The sequence below is a fragment of the Halyomorpha halys genome, unplaced genomic scaffold, assembly GCF_000696795.3.
Source record: "Halyomorpha halys isolate HHAL.00 unplaced genomic scaffold, Hhal_1.1 Scaffold577.1, whole genome shotgun sequence".
Classification (NCBI taxonomy): domain Eukaryota; kingdom Metazoa; phylum Arthropoda; class Insecta; order Hemiptera; family Pentatomidae; genus Halyomorpha; species Halyomorpha halys.
Window position 1 is genome coordinate 494,833 of NW_027113760.1, and position 14,299 is coordinate 509,131.

Genomic DNA, 14,299 nt, shown 5'->3' on the forward strand with positions numbered 1-14,299 from the left:
ATGTCACGTATTGATCTTTCGAATAAAAAAAAAATTTTGATTACAATTTAATTTTTTGTGTTATTTTTTACAATTTCAAGTTCTATCGGGCTTAAAAAAACACCCTTTATTTTTAAATTATTACATATTTTTTCGTTCAAAAAATTTTTATTACGTTTTTAATAAATATACCATTGAATACGGTTTCATGAGAGAAGAGAATACAAATTTGTTTAGAATAGATGCTTTAATGTTTGCGAATTATAACCTCTAATGAACTTACAATTTTTATCTTGCATTATACTTACATCGAAATGATCTTCACAAAAATATGATCTATTATTTAGATTCGATAATAATTTTGGATCCTTTCTAGCCAGCTTTTACAGAATGTTTCTAGTTTTGACTTCTCTTGGCACTTGGATAAACATCTTTTGTGGGGTTTTTATAGTTAGTAGTATTTTTGCAATTAAGTACTGCACAAGAACGATCAGGAATATAACTCATAATAGGTAATTTCATAAATAACAATGAAAACTAAATAAATTAAAATAACACTAGCACTGAATAGACAAGCTTAGCATTGGTTTATGTCGAAATAGCGTCATACTAAAACAATAAGAGTGGCTTACTTTTTTTTGCGTAAAAAAAAAAAATTAATGCGTAGTTTGTGATTAAATAGCGATTTTATAAAAAATAAAATAAAATACTTTCCAATAAACCGTAAAGTACCATGTATTGTTCAGTTTTAATGTTTTATTCTTTTTTCTTTTGGGAATTCAACCACCTATCAAATGTCTGCTGCAGTAAATTAAAAAAAGGTAGGTGTTTGTCGCAATTATTTTCAAACCTCCTCAAGATAACCTAAAACATTTTACAAAAAAAACTGTGAAAATGGGTCAAGTAGTTGTTTATTTTACTAATGGAACAGGTATGTATCATTGCATTATACAAACAATTATTACTTTTTCGAATAACTGAATAACTATCACCTGGAAATTATAGCTGCTCCTTTAAAATATATTTTAATGCTCTACAAACCAAACTTTATCTTAATCGAACCATCTATAGTCAATATGAAAAAAAAATATTGTCTTTACTATAACTTACAAGATAGCACAATGGGTAGTATATATAATAGTATATTATAGTATATATAATTAATAGTGTATATAAATGAGCAATCATTTAAGACTTAATTAATCACTGTATCTTAAAAACAACAATGTAGATGAAGCTGAAATTAATATGTTGGTTTTACGTATGTGATATATGTGCAGTTACGCTAGGTTTGAGAAAAAGTATCTTAAGCTGTATAAAAAAAATATTCTCAAACGAAGGGATGGAAGTAATTGAAACCGTCCCCAAAATATTTTCATAATAGTTCTGTGATAACATTTATTATTTGTGAATAAAATGTAATCATTATTCTCTTTTACAGATTATGAATGTATTGCAAAGTAAACTCATAATTATTTTTTTTTGTTAGTTAATGTTTTATTTCATATTAGAGTTGAGGATAAACAATTTTACCTTACAGAGTAACTACCAAAAATGGATTTGTTCTTTCTGGCTTAGGTAACATATTCTTAACACTATCAGGACTGTTGTATTTCTTATGGTAGGGAATATACAAGGAACGCAATATTATGTCAGGAAACAACCTGACGAGCCAGTTTATAAGTAAAAAAGAGAAAAGTACAACCTTGAGAATCCTCATATCTATGCATCTGCACCTGCAGAATGGCTAGTTTAGCTATTCTTTTGCTTCAGAATTGAGAACTAAAAAAGTACATACTTCGAAATACTCTTATTTTCTTCCGTTTAAAAATAAAATAAGTTAAGCAATCAAATTAAGTCGAATATTAATTTGTTTTAATATTTCATTTTGTGTATTATAGATTATGAATTAACCAAATTATTTAATTACCATAGTGGTTCACTACGAGGTTTTGTGCCTAAACGAATATAAGAAGGGATCCATCCAACTGGTATGTTCCCAATAGTGATTCATAGCCAACTGAATATTTATGCGTCTACGTCACTGAAATAATGAATCTGACCTTTTTTTTTTTCCTGGATTCTGTTAGCGTAGTATTATTGTTTGATTAATAACTTATTAATTTTGGGACCATATTAAAATTTGGGACAATTATTCATAATTTTATAATTTGCTTATATTTATTAACAATTACTAGGTAATTACATGTAATTAGGAAATTATTATCTCTTATAAAATGCTTACAGTCGAGACCTTGATCTGGTTCCAAAAACTGACCTCGGTATTGATAAAAAGCCAAATTGTTTAGCAGCCCTCTATATAAGGTACCGATCTGGCAGCCTGCTCCAAACATGGCTTTCAATCAATTAGCTCTCGTTGTAGGGCAGTCCGTTTACGGCTTAGAGTAATTTTTAACGACTGATATTGAGTCTGCATGAGTAAACATCTGAAAAAGTGTTAAACACTATGGTTATTATTGTGTTCTGTGTTAACGCTGCTGGCTAATCTAATTTTTTTTTTTTTAATTTACCTTAACATCTTCTGCTTCCCTCGCCCCCTTTTATTATATATATCTCTTTATCTCTTCTCCTGTTGATACGTTAGGTATATTAAAATATCCATTTTTAATTATTTCATTTCATTAATGTTTGAGTGCTCATTAATTTTCTCTTAGATGAATACATCAGATTTTTCTACTATGTAGACAACTTAATAAACCTTTGAAACGTGTTTTCTCATAATATATTAATATATATCAGCCTCTGAAAGAAGACATTATTAATGTTAAATTCAATTTAATGAACCAAATAGATGCTCGTATTGTTGTTGAGGTCCATTATTTTTATAGTCCAAGAGCCTAAGAGAAAAAAAAAAAAAGTTTTATTACGGAATTGAAAGTTGTATAGAATTAAGATTCAAAATTGGTGAATCTGTAAACCAGAGTGAGCGTAATACAAAATGGCTGCTGTTACAGAACTTACAAAAAATTAATTTTTAATTCTTTCAAGTAAGAAAAATTGCGTGATTTTGTCTGTTTGTAAAAGGTTCAATTTTTACTTAGACTGTTACAGAGATACAGTAAATGCCATTCAAAGGTTAATATTGAAGTATTTCAGGTTCATGGCCCCTGATGTTTATTGTTTTAGAGAAAAAAATCTAATATTTTCGCTATTTTTTATTCGGAGTTCCATATCCTTACTACTAACCTTGTACACTAAAAACTTCATAGGAATTCATTTTGGGGAGTATTTGGAATCTGCTGTTCCTGCGAAGATAAAAGTTATCAACTACATTACATTTAACTAGTTTTAATTTGGGTGCTAATAGGCATCCATACGTTGGCAGCCAATGGTTCTTCAGATATAGTTTTTCATAACCCAAACATAATTTTACAACTCGAAATCTATTTGTTGCGAATTTATTTTGGCCAATATAATAGAGTCCGTTACTTCTTCTAGATTTTTTAAACTATGTATAGTTACCAGTCAAAATTGATGGGTCTGCCAAATACATCTAATGGGAATAAAATAATGGCGGCTGTTACAAAACGTTAAAAAAAAATAAATGTTTCATTCGGAGTTCCATATCTTTAAAGTTGTCTGCTGCTTTTTAAAATCCTAATAGAACATAATTTAAAAAAGATTACATTATCTAAAATATGAGCTATTCACATACAATACTTCCCGAGATTTACTTAATACCTAATATTAATGCAGAAATAATAGTTTTTATGATATTTTCTAGAGATGTCTAGTTGTTCGGACAAAATTATTTATTTATGAAAAAATATATCAGGAATCATTCATATCAAGACGTTCAATTCAAGCAGGACAGCAAATATATCAGGACGTTCATATATTTGCCAGCAATAAAATTCAAATAGTTTAATGTACTATAAAGAAGTTTATAACATTTATCATATATAGGTATTAGTTTTATGATATTTGCATATGAATATGATGATTATGACATCTTGATAACTGTTTATGAATGTTTATTTTATTTTTAAACGTAATTTTTTTTTTTGGTCATAACCTTTATTTATTTATTCATGTAATACATATTACAAGGATGATATATCTATACATATGAAATATTTTTTTTCGAATGTAGTATTTATAGTTATACTTCTATATTATATTATAAGGATGAGAATGAAACAAAAACTTAAAAACAGTAAAAATTGTCGAGTATCATAACCAATATATGCCAAATACAAATTATTTGTATAGTTTTAATTATTATATAACATTCAAAGTTATCTGTTTATTTATCTATGTTTCATTTGTTATTGTTTAGCCTACGACGAGGTAATAGTGGTGGAGTTGTGGTGAGAACTGGACCGACTCCTGCCCTTCCGCGATCTGCTCCTCAGGTCAACGGTAACTCGACGCCTCCCTATGAACCCGTAAAGGTAAGTCGTAAATTTTACTAAATAAATGAAAATAATTAATTAGATGAATATTAATTAAATCCTGTTATTAATTAAGGGCTTTTATAAGTAATATTTTAATGTGCATCTCTTTTAGCTAATTAGAAATTCACTTGTCTTAAATTATTATTAAAGAAAAATAAATAGAACATCACGTCAGTTTAATTATTTACTAATTTAATTACATATTCTTTAATTTTGATTGTTGGCATTTTTTAAATTTCTTATAATACCTCGTCATTTTTGCCATAAGTGTCGAAGCGTTCTTACTCCCTTTTTTAGTAATGTTCTGGATCTCAAGAGTCAAATGCCTGACGTTTATCATTTGTAGCTAAACCACGCTATTATGCTAATTAATGCTTTGGAAAACCTCACTTAAAAAACGAACCAACAATTATCACTAATAATAAAAAAATTATTATAATATTGAACTTGGTATTCTAAATTTATTTTGTAAGTATTTTTAGTATTTCAAAGTCAAAGCAGTTAGTTTCTGTAAAAGGAATAATTAACAAAGTATTCGTATGTTTCGCCAATTCAGCCTAAATTAGGCATGAAGACACAAGTTCCAAGATATTCTGAATGAGGACCATAGCATCTTATATAAACAAGCCACAAAATATTGTGTGATTCGTTCCTGACCATATCTGAATATACCTGGCAAAATGTTGACTGGTTTGTTAATTACCGATCTTTTTGAGATTTGAGGCTTTATTTTATGAATCTTCCAATTATGGATTGTTATAATATATATATATATATATATATATATATATTTTCCTATTCCTTTTTATTATACTTACTTATTACTTATTTTTTAATTCTTAAACAACGAAAATTATCTATGAACCGATAGATAAATATTAGATCAGTTATTCAAAAGTTTTATATGGTTTCGAGTAAAAAAAAAAAAAATCAACCTCCTAAATCTTTAGGAATATACTTTTATTATTGTGCTAGCATTGTTTGATTTTAATTAAATTATAGAACTGATAGATAGGGATAAAAAAGTATATATTTGTTTTGTCTTTGTTCCTCAGTTTTGCAGCTTCGTTTATTTTCTTATTTAGCCCATTGTTTAACAGAGGTAATATTAAAAACAAATATATATTTTATTTAATCCAGTTTCTAGAGCTTGTATTAAAAAGAAATGCTAGTGTTTTCCTGAGTTTCATACTAATAACTGATATAAAATTGGTATCAATTGATTAAGTTTTTATAACCTATCGTTTGATTTATTAAGTATTGCTTTCAAAATACATTGAAGTATTAGAATACATTTATTGCGTACTACATTTATGTTGTGTTTTATGAGGTAAACAACTATATTAGTGTACTAAAATTTTATTACTTCATTAGTGAAATATTTAATTTTCAAAATTCCATTAGTTTGGATCCATGGAATGGGATGATGTAACCTGTCACTAAGGAACACATATGTTTATGAAAAGGGAGTATGGTATCAGTTGATGAAAAACAAATAACTAAATTTATATTTTGTAGTAATAAAATTAAAGTGAAATAATAATTGGCAGTGAAAAAAAAACTAATAAGTTAATGCCAAACAAATTAGAAAAAGGTATATTTCTATCATTAATCTAGAGGAAAAAATCATAAGCCTATCTTTCTATACTATTTTGTTCATATTTCACTGAGTCTTTTACTTGAAACAAAAATATCAAAGATCATAAATTAATTGATTTAATTTTTTCTTTTTTTAATATTTCATCTACAGTCTGGCATACATTTGTATTTTTTTGATACTCTTTTTTAAAATACTTGGAAAAAAAAAAAAGAAAATATTTTTCCCTTTGTAAAATATGATGAGAGGAAGTGCTGGCAATTTACCCCTTCGTTGTTCGCTGTAGGCAATATGAAAGGCTTCTCTGAAATGCGGGCTTGCATCATATTTCTTGAAGGGGCTTTACGTTCCTAACATACCTTTTGGCTTGATCCTTTCTTTAGGGTTATCAATACTGTTTTATCCTAATAATTCCTGGCCTCATATTCTCTCTGTCTTCTCCAGTATTAAGCAGTTTTATATAAATTTAGGTTCACTGTTAGTTGTTGCCTAGTTTTAATTATAATTTATTTAAAAAAATTTTTTTTAAACAATTAACTCCTTCACGATATATTGCTGTATATATCAAACGAGAAAGTTTTTCTGGATTTTTTTCTCGAATTTCTGCAGTAGTAAATAAATTGTTCCATAGAGAGAGCTCAGATGAAAATTGAATGTTTTTTTCCCGCCAGTTAATATATTTAAAGTTATATATTTAATTTAGGTATTAACAATCTTTGGCAGTTGGGCATGTTAGCCAAGCTGTTTATTATAAATCATATGATAAACATGTTTCGTATAAACACATAATTCTCTTTCAGTGAAATATATTTTTAAAAATTCAAATCATTAGAATTTTACCTATTAAATTTCGTTTTCTTAATGCCTAAATATTTAATAGTGGAAAAAAGTTTATTAAAATTATTTTACCATTATCGATGTTTTATGATTTATGCTCGATACCGTATAGGTTGTATGCTAAAACTATTTAATTTAAATAATTTACATATGTTTTTAATTATCAGTGTGAGCATATTAATTGAAAAGTATTGATTTTAAATATATAATTTATATACATAACATCGTATTACTATATTAATCTGTTTTTCTCCTTTAACGACTCTTCTCAATCTTATTGTGTTATGTAATTTTTTTTGGGTGGACTAAGCATAAACCGAACTCCCTTGATCTCTGTTTTGGTGACTATGCTGTTCTGAGAAAGGTGCTGTTATTTATTCGTGGGCAGAACTTGATCAACCCACGCTGAGTATTACGCCTGATCGTGTCATCTGTACTGATCTACCGCAAACACTCAATGCTTACTGTAATTGTTAAGCAACAAAACTATCAACAGATGCTTTATTATAATGTTTTTAACATATTACACAAACAGCACAATCCAAGATTCCTCGAAAAAATTGTTTATTTTGAATTAAACTATAGCCAACGGCAACGATTTTGCTTACACATCTTACATTTCACTATTCAACTCATTATTCAAATTCATTCTCTCTATCCCTCATTTCCCTCTTCCTTTTTATTATTGTTTAATAGTTCGATTGCACCATCAATAATATTGATAGTCGTCTCTTTCACAATGTTTATCGATAGTTCTGGACTATCGATGGCATTGCTCGCATTATATATTTTATTCTAAATTATAATTTTTGGTTAAAAAAAAAAAAATCAAATTATTAATTGTCAGTTAATCAATAAATTAATACTAAATATTAATTATTTAGTTAGAACATTAAATACATATTTTAATGAAAGTACGGAGTGTGAAACAGTAACTTGAACAAGTAACTTGAATAATTGTAAAACGTTTTGCTTATTCGAGCTTCCTAAACAGAATATTACTCTCCAATTCAACTGTGACTCCAGGATTTTCATTTGCAAGTTGGAGCTTGTTGTTTAACCAAAAATTGGATACTTGTTCTTTTATAAATCTCAGATCTCGTTAAATCTATAAACCTCGTTTCACAAATCTTCCACTTTTTTTTCTGCAATTTTGTTTGTTTGGTGCTGATTCTGAATTTATTAATGATAAATTGAAAACCATGAAGGAGCTATGTGATAATTAAAGAAGAATAAGGATTTTAGTTAGAGAAAATATTTTAGATACTAAATTAAATTTAGTTTAACATTGAATTGTGTTAGTTTTCAGAAATTAAAAATAGAGATTTCTAGTTTATAATATGTATAAAAAATGACTAAACCCTTAATTTAATCAGAATTTCAAGTTTTTAATTTCCGTTCAAACGTTGAACAGTTGAGTTCAAAAGGAACTAATCTTTTTTTTTCTGTAAAAATTACCGTTTTATGACTTCTTTACTTTATTTTTAGCATTAGAATAACGTTTTTAGCAGTTTTTCCACTATGCAATTAATTTTTACATAGAAATAAAAAATCAGCAGTTTTAAAATTATACAACGAATTTTAAAAGACAAATTACAATTCATTAGAAGTTGTTTCAATATAATTTAATATTTACCTAGCTAATTTTACAATTATGTATCAATTTAAAAATTTGAGATTAGGCCAAACATTTTACTAATAATTATTCTATTTTTTTAATAAATTAGATTATTTTAATTTCTTTAAAAAAAGTATGAATCACAGTACTTTCTCAGATTCATATGTTTTTAGCATAACACCTTTCGCTACTGATATCTCCAATTATCAATGTTTAGGTCGTATGTCACTTTTGATTTGCGCCACTTCAGAATGGCCTCTAATTCATCTACCTAATTGAATTATTGGATATGAAACAATAGAATATTTCATTGATATTATCGATACTAGCAACAGTCTGAACTATGGAACTATCGATCGTAGTAGCCAACCTTTATTTCGCGGTTATTATTATGTCGGCATAGGAAACGACAAATAATATATATTGCTATGGTTAAGGATCAGTATAGAAATCTATTGATTGTACATTGAATACTGAAATCTTCTCATTTCCCACGAAATGAATATTAATATGCTCATTAAGTACAATGCTTCATACTACAGCTTTCAGAGTGCTGAGATGCGGAACGGTACGGAAATATATTATCTTACCTCAAGGAAGATATTCATCACGGCGATCTTTCTTCAGATTTCCACTTGCCGGCCGTCCGATGCTCCGGGAAGCTCTTTTAGATGTGGAACAGATTTTTTGTTGCCCTACTACTTACCATTTCCTCTAAGGAAATCTTATGAATTTATTTATTCAGTAGTATCTCCATTATACATCAATTTAAAAGCTAATATTTAAAAATTCAGGAACAAAAACAATTTTGAAGATTATAAATTAATATTTTATCTGAAAATATTTTATTATTATCTAATTAATTGGAAATAAATTGTTCGAATTATTTTATATCGAATCATTCATTATTTTTTATGAAATTAGAAAAATAGGGTTGTGAAGTTTATAACTGTTGTAGGACCTATATTGCCACATACCGACTGATGCTCTCTCGTTTACTATGGTATTATTATTATTAACACTCTTCTGACAGTAATGTTAATTGTATCCCTTTAAAAGGAAAATATCAATTGAACTACTTGCATTTGATCAGCATTGATAATTTTTTCTTTCACAAGAGGAACCATGGCTGTATCTGTATCTAATGGTGATATAGATGAACGCTGTGTCTTTCTTGGCTTTGTGTTGAAAAGTAGGAATGCTTAAAAAAATATCGGTATTGCTTATAAAATATAATTTCACAGAATTATTGGTTAGTTCTTTCAAAATAGACGCCTCAATTCATTTATGCACCATTTTTAAAAAATAATATTTAAAGTAAAAACCACCAACAACGAAAATTGTTATCATTCGTAGGAAGGATGTATCGATTTATTTTCTGTCACCTGTCAAAACATTTTACAGAAGTTTTTCTGTTTCGTGGGAAATCAAACATTGTGTATTCATGAGCTTTCCCTCTACCGTTTCTGTTTGAGATATGTTTGTCTTTGGTTTGATGGTCAAACCAACTTTATTTCCTTTTTCTTTCTCCTTTAACATAAGTTATAATTTGATTTTAATAAATATGTTAGTCAGAATGTTAAAAATGAATATTTATTGTTCAGTGATAAAAGCTATTTTTTTTTTTCAACTTCTAGTCTAAATATTTATTAAAATAATTTCAACTGCAATATACTAATATACCATTTAACAAGGCAATATTTTATTTAATTACTTGAATAAATAGTTTTCTATACTTCACTCAGTGCATACTCGCATTTTCATTGGTTTCCCGGGTCCATGCAAAATAATTTTATTAGTTTTTTGTCGGCTTTCCGTATTTTTAAGCACCTCTCCTACCTACTATGTTAGGGTTTTCAAGGAGTTTATTACGAAATATAAAATTATTGTCAGCCGAAGTATAAGTCTTTTATTCTATTTTTTTTTCTATTCAACTGATTTGATTTCTTTGTGTAATTGTCTTATATCAAGGGTGAGGAGAAAAATAAGGTTTAACCCTTTTTTTTTTTTTTATTGAGATATTCATTTCAGGGGATTCTGAATTCAAATGTGCACTCACTGTCACAGAGCTAGACGTTTTTAAATAAGTTTACAGTGCTTCTTGCTTCTGTTGGTTCGAGTGATACCTGGGTTCTTGAAAGGAATGGTTGTGCTAGAAGTTGATTCATATTTTTTTTCTTAGGTCTTTTTCATTATCTCTAAAGCAATGACTGAATAATTGTCTTCGTACTTACAATCTTTATGCCGTTGAAATGGATTTTTAGATGTATTGATATTATGTTTTTGTGAGTTGATGTTTTATTCAATTTTGGTGAAGTAGCTGAAGAACCTTAAGATTAAAAATTAATATTGAAATATTTTTCAACTGGCTGTTGAATAATGAGATCGATAAAATTCGAAAGAAAAAAGTAAAAAAAAAAAAATATCGCCGTTTAGCAAGAATGTCTTTCATTTTTTAACTAATTTGGAATTCCTTAAAGTTCTATTTTCTTCATCCTTTGCATTGAGGATTGAAGTCCCTTTCACTGTTTTCCTGATGATTCTGACATGAAAATATTAAAAGTGGTTCTCACTTGTTCAGCTGATGAGCTGAAACATTGGTGCGCCATTACAATATTGCAAGCCGAATCAGCTGTACTGATTAGGACCTTTAAGTGTAGCGATATGATTTTTCTGGACACTGGAAATAGCTAAGCAATGTTTGGCTTACGGAATCGACTATCTTCGTGCGGCTTGTATAGTTCAAAACAGTGTGTCAAGGTTTTGGTTGCCACTTTTTACTACAAAACCTACTTAGGATTGACAATAATTTTCTTATATTATATTTTCTTTTGCTATAAAAGGTAGTAAACTTATTATGATCATTTTCAGTCTTTGTAGACAGACCTTAACAGTGAGATAAAATAGTATAATATAGTGTGTTTCCTAGGAAAGTACCGAAGCTTGTATATTTATGAGTTCTATAGCTATACCAAGTACATTGAACAGTTCTTAGATAATCGTTTGAGTTCGATTGTATTTTTCTTATCTCCTAAGAAACGAATTTGATTCAATACAATTCAATTGATTTTTAATATTTTGTGCTAATTAAATATCATCGTTGACCGAGCTCAAATAACTTGTGGATGTTAATGTTGGTACCGGCTAAGACGGTAGATGTTTACAGTAGCTGAGGCCTGAGACGGTCATTCTCCCCAGACTCACAATAACCCAGATCTGAGGCCCATTGTGCCCATTTGCGACGGCCGCACCTGCTCCCATTGTGGTCTCGGGGTTTATTTCTTATTTTCTACCTTTTATATTCCTCCTTCGCATCTTCCTTTTTTAGCCTCTTCTCATCATTGGAATTAAAAATACCTTCCTTTAGGCATCTTAGCCTTTAATACATTCCCTAGAAGGGACACAATGATGTTGATTTATCATGAGTGATGTCTTCGCTACTCGAGGTCATCTATCAAATATAATAAGAATTGCTGATATATAATTCCTTACTGAAATAGCACGTTAGTTCGAGAGCCATTGGTTTTTTTTTTCGTTCATTATTCAGTACTTATCAAGGGGAAGCACTAAATCTATAAACCTCAAAAGCTTATAATCTATTATTTCTTATTGGAATGTATTAATCAACAAATCCGAAATAAAATAAAACAACAACAAGTATGGGGAACAAAACAAACAATTTATATCTATAAAAATTATGTTTGGACGTTAAAATTTTGCTTGGTTGGAAGGGAACAAATAGCTCTATTCCATTTCAAAACCTGTTGTGATTTATCTTTTAACTGAATCTTCTGTTTCCGGTCACGTATCGCGCGGCTCGTATTCGACTTACTTTGAAGGTAAATGCTTTGCAGCATGCATATTGAGCTTCAAGCTGTTGCATCCTCGCTTCAAGGTTCATAACGCTCATTGCACTTATAAACATTTCTATATCATAATTATTGAGTTTCTGATTTACTGAGTTTTTTTTTTCAATATTTTCTCTTGAAAACTGTTTATATCTTTATTGTTTGTCAGTATTGTATTTGCAATGTTTGTATTGTATTTACAATGTTTGTATTGTATTACGATACCAAATCCAAATCAGGGTGCAAGGCCTGTGAGTTTATTATATTAATTCCTTCAATTTAATTAATATAATGATATTATTGACAAGGGAAGGATCACACTTGTGTTTATTATGATGAGTATTAGACTTGCTCTCATAGTATTAAAAAAGAAGTTTATCTAGTTTTTGAGGGAAATATTAGTGTTTACCGTTACCTAGTTTGGTAAAAAAAAAATCTTTTGATAAATAAAAATCTGTTTATGTATATATATTAATGAAAATTGAAAAACAAAATGTTTTTTTCTATGTATTAGGACCTGAGGTTTTTTCAAGATCTTTTTTTTTGTAAGCTCAGTTTACTGTAAAGCGTACCCTGAAACCTAAAAAACATCAAAAGCCTAAAAAATTGTTTTTGACTGGCATCACCATTAATTTTTTTTAGTATGTCATACATACAATTTTGTGTTGTTTGTTTGTATTTATATTTATTTTGTAATGTTTCGTAATCAGTCTTGAAAGTACAATTACTCAACATGCTATCTTTGTCCTTTTGCATTAGGATTTAACAGTTTTATTCTACGGATTAAATTCTACTCTGCATAAATTCCTTTTTTTCTAATAATTTCTCAGATGTTTTTATAACGTTAACAAATTTAACGATAAATATTGATTTTATTTAAACCAGTAGGTTAACTAATAGGAAAAATTAGTTTGATATTCGTGGAGAATTATGTTATTTTTTTTAATTTTCTATATTTTATTATATTTTTTGATAATAAAGGATTGTGAAAGAGGTCCTTTTCTGCTGGCTTTTATATTTAAACGATATTAAATTATACGATATCTCGATTTTCTGCACAGAATTGTATATTCCTTTACTTTTTTAGTTTTAACTATGGAATCATTGTTCATTTTTTGTGTATGACTCAAAGAAAAATCAAATGAATTATTATGTCACAAAACTAACAATAGTATTCAGTTAGATGATTCGTGATATGGGCTCAATTGTCCTATATGCATTAGCTAGTGCTGGTTTGGTTCGGTAATCCCCGCTGTTAGCACATGTCGGGACAAACCGTAGCAATAGGATAGATAAAAAATCATAAGCAGAGAGCGGATTTGTATGTTATATTTTATTTTGTTGTGTATCATGTTTTAAATCAATTCACTTTATAAGAATAATATAATAATACGTTCAATATTGTACAGAAGTGCACGTTTCATCTTTTTTTAGCTATAACGTAGAACAAAGAAAACGTTTAGGCGATAACGAATTTTATTGGGGTAACTAGTAAAAAATCTCTAGCAAAGCTTCATAATTTAAAAAAAAGTTTGTTGTTTACCGTTCTGAGCTAGGTTCCCTCAGCATTCCCAGTCCTTCATTATTTCATATAACTTTGAAGTGGCTTATGGCAATACCATATTTTAGTTTGTTTTCATTCGTACTTTTAGTTGTATTTAGCGAGGTTTTATTTAAAATCCGGTGTGTAGATATTTTTTTTGTGTATTTATATTTATATGAACGTAGATGATGGTTTTTATGAATGTGTTTGTCACAGATGACAGGTATTGGTTTTCTTCGATAAGATGGCTTTAAGAAATATTAGTACATTTAGCTGTAATATTATTTTTCATGTAGCATTATCTTTTAGCCTTCACTTTTCAATACAATCGTTCTGTAATGATCAATTATTTATGATTTATTATGATATTGTCGATAGCTATATATAATATTAACATTTTTGAAGCATTTTGGTTGTTTCCGTTTTATTTACAAAGTCTTTTCTTAAAATCATAAGTCA

General features: G+C 28.3%; 1 protein-coding gene across 4 annotated transcripts in view; it reads left to right on the plus strand.

Annotated features, from left to right (window-relative positions):
* The window catches only part of LOC106684402 (WD repeat-containing protein 47), a 353,715-nt gene that overhangs the window by 127,377 nt on the left and 212,039 nt on the right, over positions 1-14,299 (plus strand). For all 4 annotated transcript variants that reach the window (XM_014426461.3, XM_014426460.3, XM_014426463.3 and 1 more), the window contains one exon: positions 4,280-4,394. In XM_014426461.3, coding sequence (XP_014281947.1) covers positions 4,280-4,394 — 115 coding nt within the window. The remainder of the gene's footprint in view (positions 1-4,279; positions 4,395-14,299) is intronic.